The sequence below is a fragment of the Hakea prostrata genome, chromosome 1 (genome assembly GCF_041222555.1).
Source record: "Hakea prostrata isolate BN-2017 chromosome 1, UWA_Hpros_2, whole genome shotgun sequence".
In the NCBI taxonomy this organism is placed as follows: Eukaryota; Viridiplantae; Streptophyta; class Magnoliopsida; order Proteales; family Proteaceae; genus Hakea; species Hakea prostrata.
In genome coordinates, this window is record NC_142600.1 from 67,557,551 (window position 1) to 67,572,554 (window position 15,004).

General features: G+C 36.9%; 1 protein-coding gene across 1 annotated transcript; it reads left to right on the plus strand.

Annotated features, from left to right (window-relative positions):
- The first annotated feature begins 10,173 nt into the window (after positions 1-10,173).
- LOC149029521 (uncharacterized) lies at positions 10,174-11,756 on the plus strand. Its single transcript, XM_089143533.1, has 2 exons — positions 10,174-11,686; positions 11,749-11,756. The coding sequence occupies exons 1-2, from the start codon at positions 10,174-10,176 to the stop codon at positions 11,754-11,756; spliced, it is 1,521 nt and encodes a 506-aa protein (XP_088999659.1).
- Positions 11,757-15,004: the final 3,248 nt, after the last annotated feature.

The window sequence follows — 15,004 nt, forward strand, 5'->3', positions numbered from 1 at the left end:
ATTGAAATCAAGTTAGACTACATCAAAAATCAGTTTTTCTCTTAATATAATGTAAGGTTGGCTCGTTAGGTAATCATCTCACTACGGCTTGGCTTTTTCTTGTAAAGGATACTCAAAAACAACACTGAAAGAAGCTTCTACACGTACGTCTTCTCATCAAAACACATTATCAACATCTTTATCACTTTAAAGACTAATTTATTCTATGGTGCAAGGAGGAAACGGTTGAAACCAATCCAAAGATTGTTGGAATATAATGTCACAAGCAATCGTATAAGATAAAGTGAAATAGAACAAAATGCAAGTATAAGTACTTATCTGTCATTAATGATCTCCTTGATAAAACATGGTTATGCATATCCATCTAGTGATACACGAAAACTGACGGAGTTGAAACGTGTTGGTAATGTCCGACACTTTCTTTAAGGTATTTAAACGCCCCAAATAGTGCACGTGGGTCTTGACTGCGTTTTCACCCCCAAGATCAGACAACCTCTCCATCGTAGACGGTGCACTCCGTGATTGATGGACTAAGGGATCCGTAAAGCTACATTCACCAATTCGTTCCCAATGACACAATTTAAAGAAAATTAATGCTTCTCAAAAAACACGTTTTTGTGCGATCATAAACAAAACATATCCCACCTTTATATAGAAGAGTAAAAGACACTACTAAAGGTTGTCTCCCAAAGAACAAACATCTACCCTTAAGGCATGTTTGTTAGCAAAGACACCTATTGACCATTTAGGTGTCTTTTAAGAAAAGACTCAACCTTTAGGAAAATAAATTGTTTGAATTTTTAAATAAAACTATGAAAATTACAACAAAGATAAAACTTATTTTTTGTGACCTTCTTAAGCAACATCTCATTGAAACCATTTTTTTTTAATTTTTTATTTTTTTAATTTTCAAACTATACACACATAAGCATGAATCAAAACCATTTGCGAGTTTTTATGGAATCAAAACCGGAATTGGGATTGGCCCGATTCAACTAGTATCATTTCCATTCTTGAGTTTTTATGGAAAGAAAACTGGAATTGGAATCGGTCCGATTCAAGTTGTATGAGTTCCATTTGCTGAGTTTTTATTGAAACAAAACGGGAATTGGGATCGGTCCGATTCAAATAGTATCACTTGAGATCTATTTATAATTGAGCAACAGATAGTTGTTTGAACAAATATCCACATGACCAGAAAAGGGCAATGCCGTCATCAACAAAATGGCATTTTCGTAGTATCTTCAAATTTGTTGGAGATTTTCGTAAATAGACAGATCTTCTCCTGTACTGCTGTACATGGGTTGAAAAAGGATTAAAATTGTCCAAAGGGATGAAAAACCACTATTTTGGTTAGTTTCGTAATGCAAACTCAATTTTAACTAATTTTGTTAAGTAATACATTGAGTGGTTATTTTTGTAAAATGAAACCTAAAAGTAGCTAATCACGTAATTTTCCCAAAAGGATTCGAAGTATATTCTGATACTGGTACCTCCCTATCATGATCATTGGCACAAGGGTTTTCCATTGTCAAATGGGTGACCAGGAGAACTACATTGGGGCCATGGTCGACCTTTTGGTCTCCACCGGTTCTCTCTAAAACTTGAAATTAGAAGACTCTTGGTGTAGGGGTATCAATGGGCGGGTCGGGTTGGGTTGGATTAGTCTGAACTCAATTATACCGGAAGACCTAAATTCTATACTTTGTCTGGGTATGAGAACTCCAAATCTAAACCCTATCCTGCCAACATTCTCTTGAGATTGACCCATCCCTTAGACTTGCCCACTTGAACTCTTAGACCTTATTTATGAAGTGTTGGTGTTTGTCAGCTGAGCTAATCCATTGAGATTTAGTTGGATACTTGGTTAAATAGTTATTCAAACTCAATTTGTATATATTTATAAATTGACTAAATTAACACAGGATCAGGTACATCCATGCTAAGTTAGCCCAAGGGTCGAAATCAAACCTCATCCAACTCTACTAGAGCTAATTATTTTATAACTCAAACCCATCCTCGGGTTAAATAGTTAAGTTAGGCTTAGGGCATCTAGAAAGGAATTTTGACATTATTCAACGCTTAAATGAACAAGGAAAGAAGAGATAGAATCTAAAATTGAGAAATTAAAATCTTAACTAAAATCGTTTGAGAAGACAAATCCTCGGTGAATGCTTAGAAATACTTAATTGTAGCGAAGACCAATTTTTTTTTTTTTTTTTTTTTTGGTAAGAAATTTCCATTAACTGAAAGAAAATGTAACCCAGCTTGACCCTAGGCAATTGGAGAGCATAACTCCTGAAGCCAAGGAACGGAAATAGGCCAAACCGTCGTACACGGGATCGACAGGGCCCTCCTTGCAAGAGCATCCGCAACTGCGTTTATCGCTCTTGGAACAAAACAGAATGAGCACGAGAGGAAAGATGAGCATAACTCCCTAATATCCTCCACCAGAGGAGCTAAGCATAGGGGGGGGGAGCTGGAAGCATTGTTTATGTATTGGACCAGTATTTTACAATCTGACTCTACAAGAAGATGATTACAATCTTCTGAAAGTGCAAATATCAATCCAGCTCTCATGGCGATAGCTTCCCCTTCCAACACTGAGTTGCATAGTACCGGTTCGGGAGACTGCTTGTAAAATTTCTCCTTTATGATTTCGCAGAGCATAACCGACACCACCTTTGTCACTTCCTTTACACCAAGACACGTCTGAATTCAACTTTAATTTACCTTGAGGCGGAGGTTCCCATTTCTGTTGATTTTCATCAGGTTGAGCATTATTTAGCACTTCCTCACCTCCTGTTGTCTTGATTACCTCAAATTCGGCGAATGTTCTTTTTGAGCTTGCCTCAATAATTTCTTTTGGGGTAGTTTGTTTTCTCCCAAAAATCCTGTTATTTCTTGCAATCCAAAGGTGCCAAACAATGAAGGAACATAGGTTGAGTATCGATTTGCTTACCTCCTTTCCAATCTCTTTTACAGCAGACCAACTTTTGATCCATTCTGTTAGTAATGGTGTTTCCTCAGGTGGAATGTATGTTAGTGAGCTACCAAACCATACTTGCTTTGCAATCGGACACTCAAAAATAATGCGAAGACCAATTGTCACCATATAAAATGTTCCCAAGGCCTGAGAACTAAATGTGCTAGGATAATCAGTTTTCAAGCCCTAGGTAGGCACAATTCTTGTATAGAATTTTGAGTTCTTTGAAATGATTGCTTTTTCCTTGGAATAGAATTTCCACTTGTTCATATTCTTTTTCCTATTGGTTAAGAAAAAAGAAAAGGAAAGGGCTTGTTGGAAATATGTTTATCCTATGGTTTTATTTAGTCCCACATCGAGTTGAGAGGAGCTGATTATATCGTTTATATATAGTAAGGGCCCATATAATATTAATTCGTGCGACACGAATCGAGCCTAAACCTTGTTGTGATCTGCCATGATTATATAGATATATATTAATATTAATAAATCTATCTCTTAGAGAGGTACTCTCATGTAGGGAGGTGGATATGTACTTTCTTGACGGGAGTTGACCTGAAAGGTACCCTTACAAAGAGAAATGACCTTACCTTTTCACCCACAGCCTAGAGAAGTGACCTTACCTTTTCACTCACAGCCTTTGGGGCTCTATATTGTTATTTTGTTAAGCAGTGAACATAATCTGATTACACCTAAGTAACTTTTCTTGGGTGCAACCTTAAATGTTTGGGTTATGTATAATTACACCCTAACAAGCGTTCAAGTATATTTGCAGATTCATAAACAAGTTTTTCAGTAGGGCTAGGGTTATGCTTTATTCTTCTTCTTCTTCCTCGGAATGAAACACTATTTCTATTCGGCCATGGACGTAACCTTCGGATGAACCATGTAAGAATTTGTGCGTTAGCGTATACTTTTACGTTGCTTTTCTAACAGAAGTGAAGCTGAAAAGAAGCTATTTCAGTATATCTGAAGAGGAAAGTCTCATTTCTACCAATTGGAATAGCACAGAATCAGAAGAGAAGAAAAGAGGCATCCAGCAAAAAACCTTTGATTCTGGGGTGAATTGGTGATCAGTTATTTTTATTCTTTTTTTAATTTTTTGGTAAATGGTGATCACTACAAGAAAACGGACTTACAGCGGCACTTCGAGCAAGACTATAGCGGCGTTTTTCAAAAACGCCGTTGTATGTTAACTTATAGCGGCGTTTACCAAAAAACGCCGTTGTATATATATTTTTAACGGCGTTTACCACAAACGCCGTCGAATGTCTCTTTATAACGGCGTTTTTTAGAAACGCCGTCGTAAGTCCACTCACTTCGTATGACCACTTCAGTACTTGAAGCCTCTAACTTGTATGTGTCTTTAACGGCGTTTGTTATAAACGCCGTCGTATGCCCAGTGCACTTCGTATGACCATCCCACTCCAACTCTAATCTTTTTAACGGCGTTTGTAAAAAACGCCGTTGTATGGCCACTGCACTTCGTATGGCCATCGCCTCACCCTCTAAATTTACGGCGTTTCGCCGTGGTATGGCCATCTCACTCGACTTCTCACTCCGTTTATCACGGCATTTTACGAAAACGCCGTGGTTGCCCTAATTCAGTCCCCGCCTATTTTTCACTCACCCGCCTGTTTTTCACTTTTAGAAGACGGGGAGTCGAATAAACCCATTCATTCTCTCTCGATCGCTCTCTATCTCTGCCTCACTCACGCTCTCTCACTCTGTTCCTCTGGTTCACTGCCTCCAGCTCTCTCTCTCGCTCTCGCTTTTTGCCTCAGCTCTCTAGCTCTCTCCCGTTCACTGTCTCTCGCTCACGATTTCTCTTGCTGCCTCTGGTTGCTCACGCTCGCAGGTCTCTCTCGGTCGCGCTATCTCTCCAGCCCTGCAGTCGGACTTCAAGCACTGCAGTTGCCGTTGCCGTTGCCGTTGCCGTATCTGCAGTAGATAATCTACTTTGCAGCACTGCAGTCGGACTTCAAGCACTGCTCTCATTTGCCGGTAAATTTCTCCTTTCTAAGCTTTGGGTTTTTTGGTAGGTCTGTGCTCTACCTTCTAATCATTGGGATTTTGGGTTTTTCTTGTGGGGTTATAGATCAAAAATGGCGATGAATTTCTTTTATGCTTCAATTAGTTTTCTTGTGGAGCTCTCGCTCACGCTCGCAGGTTTTTTTTGTTTTTGGTTTTGTTTGATGAATGCTGTAAGCCTGCTTGTTATATCACCTCTAATTCTTTTCATTGTCTCTAGCAATTGGAGCAATATTTTCTGCAACCGATTCTGCTTGCACCCTGCAGGTATGTGAAGTTTTAAGAATCAATCATCGCTTGTTTTGTTTGTTATTCATTCTTATTATCTTACCTCGGTCCCTATTTGAGAATTATCTGATTATCCTCAACTTGTATACTTTTCATCTGAAAATGCACCTAAAAATTGAATGGATCGAGCACCGACGAACAAGGCAACATAGCCCTTCTCTTCCTTGTTTCTAGAAAGTTTGGGTCTCCTTCTCCAGTGTCCCATCTCCTCTGCAACTCAGTCACCGATCATCTGTTCCGATTCAGAACCCATCAAATGGATGCTTCACTTCTCTTCTCAATCGTCACAGCTTTCTTGGCAGCTTATCTCATCCTTTTAGAACCTCCATTTACATTATTGTTGCCTTGCAAGCTGGATTGTTAAGTGCATTCATTATTAAGAAGTTGTATTTTGGAAGGTATGCAATTGGCCTGTTTAAACTTTTTTTCTTTAATATTTCTTGCCATTCTTCTATTCTTTTTCTTTGGTTGAACACTCTATTCCGTGTTTACTTTCAGCTTTCATCTGCAATACTTATGGTCTATATGTATTTAGCTTTACCTTTTAAATGGGAGTGGGGGAATAAGTTTTAGAAAAAGATTTAAGGTGGAATGTCTGTCAACCTTGTAATGATGTAATGATGAATCATAAATTATTTTCCAAAAATTCAGTACCAACACAGCCCTATGGCAAATTTTTATTGCAGCTGTTCTACTTGAGTGGTATTCTTTCACCTCACTTCTATGGGATTGTCATTAGTTGGTAGTTAATAAGGTTACATTCTATGTTTGATTTACATTATAAATAGGAATGCTATCTTGTATTCCACATCAATATTAAGCAGAAAAGAAAGAATGAGATGAATATAGACTATAGAGTGGTAAAAAGAATCAAAGAAAAAGAAAGAAAAGAGAGAGTTTTGGAGAAGTTTGTGATATCTATTTGGTGATATTTGATCCTCAGTTGCTACTGCTATATATCAGTCATGCTGTTTGTTTGTTATTCCTTTGAACACTATCTAATCTAAGGTTTTATTAGAGTTTGGTTCTGATTCTAGAGATCCAACCAGCAGTAAGAAACTATTTTTTGGCATATAACTAGTCATTTGTTCCGAGTTTCTTGTATTTCATCGACCTGTTTGATGCTTTTTGATTATCCTGTTGGGTTAGTCTTGCCTATTTATTCATGTATGAATTTATGTTTAAATTGATTTATTTTATGAGAAATAGGGATTTTAAATGATACCAAATTCATCTATTTAAGAGAGTGTTGGTCTATTTCTCATAATGACATTGGTATATAAACCTTTGACCTGATTTTGTGTGCATATCAGATCCTTTGTTTGTTGGATTTCTCTAAATGATTGCAGATTAGAATCTCTTTTGTCCTTTCTCTGACAATAGGCATTCCCTTGATTCTATGTTTGGTCATTTAAATGCATTTATGTTTACCATCACCAAGGCTAGTACTAGTCCGAGAAGACAATTTTCGGCATGGAAAAAAATTATAATCTTCTTCATTTATTTACCGCGTGAACCCATTCATCTTCCTTTTGATCTTAAACATATGCGACTGTTGGAACCCATGTCTAACGAGTCTTCAAGGTACTGTTTCTTGCACCCTATTTGGAAAAATCATCACATGAAACTTTCTTCTCTCTGTACTCTAGATGATTTTATTCTTTGACCTTTGACAGTGATGAAGGGGGAGCCAAACATTTCCTACATCTGCTCTAGATCTCTTGACTTATTTCTGACCTTGCAATCGATGGATACTTTAGCCATTGATATTTGGAAGAGTACATGGATGCATTTCGTTTTTGGCTGAGCACCACTTCGGACTGGTGTGGCATTTCTTTTATCGTTACATAAGTCCCCTTTTATATTCATCATTTTTCTTCTTAACCTTATTATTGTACTAAGGAATAATATGCTCTCTGAAAAACTAAACACACCTCGGCTTTCCAGGTGATGTGTGGAGATGGACCACCTAACTAAGAATCGCATCAAGGTGACTATAACGTTTTAGTATTTTAATCAATTCAATTGATGTTACTATCGTATTTTAGCTACGTTTGTTTTTCTTCCCAATTCTGCTCATTTTTTTTTTGTTTTGTTGATGATCTTTCCAATACCAAGCTGTGTTTTCAGATTGAGATTTGATTCCACATTTAGTTTATTTACTTACTGGAAGAGTCTTGGTATGAAGATTTCCCACTTTTCAAGGATGAGGTGAAACATATGTGAATGATTATCCCACAATAATCGGACTAGATTCCAAGCTTTAATAAGTCACTTCGCGGGTGTGGTTGGGTTTTTGCTCAGCAATTGGGATATCTGTCCCGATGAGATATAGTAGATTCAACACTTCTACCATGTCATGTAGGGGCTTGAGTTTAATCTAGACTTAGAATCTGGACAATCCAACTTCATTTTTCTAGTGTATTTATACTTTGTTCTTGGCATTTATTGAGGTACCACATCTCGTATTGCAAACACACTTCGGGGTCATTTTTGTCTTGAATGAAATTCCGAATAAGCGAGAGACAATCACTTCTTTTGTCAGCTAGAACACTTTGCCCATTCTTATTTCAAACATTAGAGCCTCAAATTAAAACCTTGATATAGCCTTTTTTTCTTTGTGGCACCAAAAAGAATCAAAGAAGCTATATTTCAAAAATTGGACCATGCATTAGGCCTCGATAGGGGCTTCCAGCGTATCTTCCCAGTTTTATTGAATGGAATTTGGACCAAGAAATTTTAAGCAGAAAATTGTGAAGTTTTCTTGAACAGAAATGTTTCCCAAGTCTCTAATGCCTGTGGTTTAGGCTAGTATTTACAAAGCTCCAAACAAAAAGAGGGCAATGTTTTGCCGTATTAAGATTTATGAAATTTTCAGATTTGAGAAATCCCCAGCATTTAAAAGCTGAGAATTGTAGCCATTGCCATGATCCAGTTTTATGTTCCTGAATTGGCTGGTTGATTTTTCAAAACTTTTTTCAATGCCATATTTTAACCATTTTTATTGGAATCAAATAGTGGTATATGCTTATTTATAAGCAGTATGTTGAGTGATTAAAGTAAGAAATATATAACATTTGGTTAATTGATATTTGGCATAAAAAGTGTCTCGGTTATGATCCAGGTTTCCTCCAGATTCAATGAGGATAATGGAATATGTGTAGAGGTTTTAGGTTGAAATTTGCAAAACGTGGACTCTTTTGGTCAAAACTAGTCAAGTTGAGTCAAAGCAGGGGATACTTTAAATTGCAAGTTACCGCATATGAGATTTAGTTCGAAGTGTATAATACAGAAATTGATTGCATATATATAGTGTTACTAACTTCTAACTCGTAAATATTATTTAAGTCCATGTCTCCAAGATGCAATTTGCAAATGGCCTATGGAGTAACTTTTGTGATCGGTCCTTATAGGACACCATAGAATTCCAAATCCCAACCCTATATTGCAGTTTGATCATGGTTTCCATGGCAACTAGACAAACCTAACTTTAGTGTCTGATTAGCCAAGAAATCAATAGGATGAGCAAGATTACTTACTAATTGTTTATCAACTTTGCTGCTCTTCTATGAGATTTGTCCGATCTAAGATTAGAATCGTACCTTGGTGTGTAATATTCAAGAGGCTTGGTGTCCTTGGTTAGTAATACTTAAAGGTTGCTTTACTAGGTTCTTGGTGGTTCAAGTCCAGATCCAGTTTGTGGGTCGGATTCTGCCTTCATTTATCATCAAATCTGAATCCAAACTTACCACGGACAGGGGCTAGACTAAGGGTAGAAGACCCCGACCAGCAAGGACAAGCTTCTTGCACACAACAGGAACAAATCAACAACAGCCACATCTTTCACTCCTGTACTTTGTATCTTCTGCTAGATTGTACTGTATATCTGAGTCTAGTTTTTCATCTCTCATCAGCTTTATCATCTGCTGAACCAAAAACGAAGTATTTAGGGCCACTCATTTCAGGTCACAAAGAGCTTTAGCCATTTTTTGGCGCTTTGTAACAACAACAATCGTTGACTCGGATGTGCTTTCTAGATTGATATTGGGGGAAGATTCTTGGCGAATCCTAAATTCTACACCATAGGATTCCTTAACATTATTAGAATAATTTGCGGGAAGATTCTTGGCGAATCCTAAATTCTATGGAGTCCTTCCAAGAAACCCTAATCCTAGAATTAGATTTACATCAAGTACCTTCTTGATTTAGGGAATATTTAAGTTGTCTTTATTTTTTTCTTCTTCTTTTTCTTGAGTTGTTTAAATTCCTTATCTATCTAATTCAGCCAACCTTTTTTTTCTGTTAACTCCAGACTCTGGTACTCTTAGGTAATTTGTTGGAGAACTGGTTCATTCTAATTCCATCTTATAATTTAATTTCTTCAATCTGGTCTTTGGCCTAACTTGTATTATAGTTATGGTGTATTAGAACAAAGTTTAATTGATCTTTTGATAGGTTATTCAGCTGAGTTGATCTACCACTTAATGGATAGAAGTTGGATTCGAAAATCACGGGATCGTGGATTCCGTGCGGGCGATACATATGAAGATGGTGTAAATGGATTCCTTGATTTTGCATTTTCTAAAGTAACCTTAGGAGAGAAGATTCCATGCCCATGTGTAAACTGCACCAACCACCGACTAGGAACACGAGATGAAGTGTTTGAGCACTTGATTGTTGATGGAATTATGGCTGGTTACATGTTTTGGAGTTCCCATGGGGAAGTTAGATCTTCATTTACCACAACAACAGAGAATAATGTGATTCGTGAAGAAGACCAAGGCATTGTTAACATGAATGACATTCTTCATGATGCATTTCCTAGTCGACTTTTTACGTAACATGATGTTTATACCACAAACGAACACATGGATGGAGTAAGACATGAATCAGAAAAATGGGAGAGATTGATAGAAGCAAGAGAGATGGCATTGTATCCAGATCGCAAGGAGTTCACAAGATTGTCATTCACTATTGCACTATACCACATAAAGTGCTTATGCGGTTGGAGTGACAAGTCTTTCTCTATGTTGTTGGATTTATTGAAAAAAGCATTACCACAACACAATACTTTGCCAAAATCTTTATATGAAGCAAAGAAGATGGTTAAGGACTTGGGACTCAGTTACAATAAGATTGATGCATGTCCGAATGATTGCATGTTATATTGGAAAAATGCATCTACTGAACAATCCTGTCTTAAGTGTGGTACATCTAGGTATGAAGGTAAGAAGAATGTTCCGGCAAAAGTATTACGTCACTTTCCTTTGATACCAAGACTTCAAAGGTTGTATAGATCATCTATAACTTCATCCGAAATGAGATGGCATAAGGATGGACGCATAGATGATGGGAAACTACGTCATCCTGCGCAGATGGGGAAGCATGGAAGAATTTTGATGGATTACATCGATCTTTCAGGTGTTGATCCGCGAAATATAAGGTTAGGGCTTGAAAGTGATGGATTTAATCCAAATGGTATGAATCGTTCACATAGCACTTGGCCGGTTGTTGTGGTGCCTTATAATCTACCACCATGGAAGTGTATGAAACAAACTTCATTCATATTGACATTATTGATTCCAGGGCCAAATCAACCTGGAAACAATATAGATGTTTATTTACAGCCTTTGATAGATGAATTGAAGTTATTGTGGGATGGTGTTGACACATATGATTCGTTGAAGAAAGAATCATTTAACTTGCGTGCATGCCTCTTATGGACAATCAATGACTTTCCAGCGTATGCTAATCTTTCAGGTTGGAGCACAAAAGGAGCATTGGCATGCCCTTGTTGCAACAAGGACACTAGTTCAACATGGCTGAAACATAGTCGCAAGCATTGTTACTTGGGACATCGTCGATTCCTTAAGGAAAATCATAAACTTCGATGGGATAAGAGAGGTTTTAATGGTCATGTTGAGTTTGGGCAAGCACCACAGCTCCTTTCAGGCACTGCTTTACTAGCTCAAATGGAAGGTGTGGAATTCCCGCCATTTGGGAAAGAACTTGATAAGAATAGTGGTAGTAAACGGAAGAAAGTTGCTACAAAAGAACTACCATTTAATTGGAAAAAGAAAAGTATATTCTTTGAGTTACCCTATTGGAAGGATATTCTACTACGCCATAATCTAGATGTTATGCATGTAGAAAAAAATGTGTGTGACAACATCATTGGTACGTTGTTGGAATTGAAAGATAAATCGAAGGACAAGTTGGAGGCTCGACTGGATTTGCAAGAGATGAACATTAGGCCATCCTTGCATCCACAAAAATTAGAGGGAAGCACCAAGTTGAAAATCCCTCCAGCAAGCCATACAATGTCTAAGGCTGAAAAAGAACAATTTTGTAGAGCTTTGGATGGTTTAAAGGTCCCTGATGGTTATTCTGGAAATATATCACGTTGTGTGCAAGTAAATGAAAGGAATATTTCTGGATTAAAGAGCCATGATTGTCATGTTTTAATGCAGCAACTCCTTCCCCGTGGCAATACGTGTACATCCAATAAAGAATGTGAAGTTGGTGTTATTATCACTGTTTGGGTTCTTTCGATGTCTCTGTGCTAAGGTTGGTACAAAAGAAAATCTGAACCATCTTGAAGCAAGTATTGCTGAAATTTTATGCAATCTTGAAAGAATCTTTCCTCCTACATTCTTTGACGTTATGATTCATCTGTTGGTTCATTTACCACGAGAGGTATTACTTGGTGGACCAGTCCATTACAGGTGGATGTATCCATTTGAAAGGTTAGTAATTGATGCTTTTGTAACTTTCAGGATACTTCAAGGATCTTTTGGATATTCGTTTTCTTAAAGTTATTTTGTATGTTATTAGATTCAACAAGACCCTGAAGGACTACAAGCGTAATAATAGATACCCAGAAGGATCTATTGCAGAAGGGTACATTGCAAATGAATGCCTAACATTTTGTTCTCAACATATTGATGGACTTGAGACTCGTTATTCCCGTCCAAAAAGGAATCTTGATAACGGAAATCTACAGTCAGAGCAGCAACACTGGATTTTTTCAACTAATGGGAGACCTTTAGGGAGTGCTGTGATGATACAGTTAGATTGGAAAGAGATGCAACAGGCTCATCGATATGTTCTATTGCATTATGATCCCATCGATAAATATCGGAAGTAAGTATCAACACTAATGTTACTTTAGCTCTAATATTTGTCTTACCTAATGTGACTTCTTTAAATATAGACTCCATTTGGAAGAGCTTAAAGCAGAATTGAGCTATAAAGTACGGCAACAACAAAGAGAAAAACTGCATGCAGAGCAATTCATCGAATGGTTCAGAATTCATGTAAGCAACATTAAGTATTTAGATATCAAAGCATCTATCTTTGGTTTCCTTTTTCTAAAATAATGTTGAATTGATTAGGTGGACAAGCAAAGGGAATCAGGGGAAGAGGTACCTCATATTATCCAAAGGCTAGCTAAAGGTCCCAATCGGGAAGTAAAAAAGTATAAGGGGTACATTTTGAATGGTGCACGTTTTCACACCAAAGATCGTGAAGCCAATCGTCAAACTCAAAATAGTGGAATAGTTGTAACAGCAGTAACATCAAGCTATGCTAGTCGTAGAGATACTCAACCCCGTGATGGAAATGTTCATTACTATGGCATGTTACAGGAAGTGGTTGAGTTGGAATATTCAGCAGAATTGAAGACAATATTATTCCGTTGTGATTGGGCTGACACAAGTAACAGAGCATTGATTAAAGAATCTACAGACTTAACACGTGTAAACTTTAGTCATTTAATGCATACTGGGAAAAAATTATCTGATGATCCATTTGTCTTCCCTAGCCAAGCAGAACAGGTGTTTTATGTGACAGACCCAATAAACCAAGGTTGGGTTATTGCTCTAAAGACAACAATACGTGATGTGTTTGATATGGATGGTGCCGTGGAAAATGACTCTGCTGAAGAATTCCGACATATGACCACACAAACTATGGAATTAAGGCAATTGAACATTGGTGATGTTGATGTTAGTTTGTCAAGGGCAGATTTAATAGGAGAAACTGTTGATTTAGAGGAGTTATCTTAGTTTGTATATTAAATTTAGTTGGGGATATGTTAATGCTTAGAGTGTCTTTTATTTTCTTTTCTTGGACCCTTTTCCTATCTTTTTTGATATATGCATTTTCTTTTTTTTCCAACAATATAAAAGCATATCAGATTTGTGTTTGTCATTGTGGATTGGAATTCAACATCTTATCACCTTTTGTTCTAACTAGTTTCATTCTTAGTGTGAGGATCTATAATTCTTAACATGTATTATTTTTGTGTTGGATATTGATGGTTTTTTAACTGATCATTGTTTGGATACATAGATTCTTGTTAAATGATGGATGAGAATTATGAAGATTGTGATTATGATAATGCTTTGGACCACGAGGACCAAAGTGACGCTGACCATGGTACGACTGCGTCCTCTTCAGGTACAATATTTGATTTCTACTTTTCAATTTCAAGCATACTTAAAATGATTGTTGTAACTTATACTGGGATAGACACTAATGTTGTCACATTTTTCAAATGTAGGGCATAAAAGAGGGCGAGGGCGTACCATAGGAAAAAAAATTAACGACAAAGTTGGGAAGAAAGATGTGGATCTCAATAAAGACAACGCTATGGTTGGAAAATGTAGTACCGAGGCATCCACGTACATAGGGATACTTGCTAGGGATCCAGCAAAGTTACCATTGAACTATCCAGATTGGGAGAAAGGTTCCATTACATCACAAATTAGATGCATGGGCCAGACTTAAGGTATAATGACATCCTTTATTATCTTATTTATGTTATTAATTCATGGGATTTCACATCTACTAATGTATCTTCTTTATTAGGATAAATTTAATGTGTCAGATGAAGGTCGACGCATTTTTTTAATTAAGTTAGGTCATGCATGGAAGGATTTTAAGGTTAAATTATTGAAAGAGACAAAAGAAAAATACGCGAACATATATGATGCTCCTCGTCCTACTAGTCCCATAGAGGTTCCATCAAATCAATGGGAGTAACTCAAAGTCAAGTGGACATCCGAAGAGTGGAAGGTATACAATTTTTTAAGCGATTCCGTGATTTTAATATTTTTTTATCATAATAGAATTCTATTTTTACTTTACCCATTTACTTATAAAATATATGACAAACATGTGTTTGATATATGGTAGGAAATGTCTGCAAAGAATAAAAGGGCCAGAGAAAAACAAAATATATCTCATACAACTGGTCGGATGAGTTTTGCACAACTTGAACATGAGATGGTAAGTTTGTTATTCACATCTTGTGAAAATGGAGAAATTATGAAGTCGATGAGATTTTAGTGACATTAAGGATCAGAAATTAATTTACTTGATAACCAGCCATAATTACCATGTGGGTTGTTCATTGAAGAATCAAATTTAGTTGATATGTCTACATCGTCTCATATGCTGGGTTAATTTTTAGGAACACTTTTTGTCCCACCCCTTGTCCTTTAATATCAATGTCTACTTTTCTTGAACAAATCTACAAGAAAAGTAAGCTAAAGTAAGATATGTCAAAAAAGAAAGCATTAGCTATATTTCCCAAGAAGTCAAGAGAGCAGACTAAACCATGGCTTAATTTGTTACTGTTTTGTTTGTGATTTTACTTGGTTTCATTTCTGTGTCCTTGTTTAGTTAATTTGATAA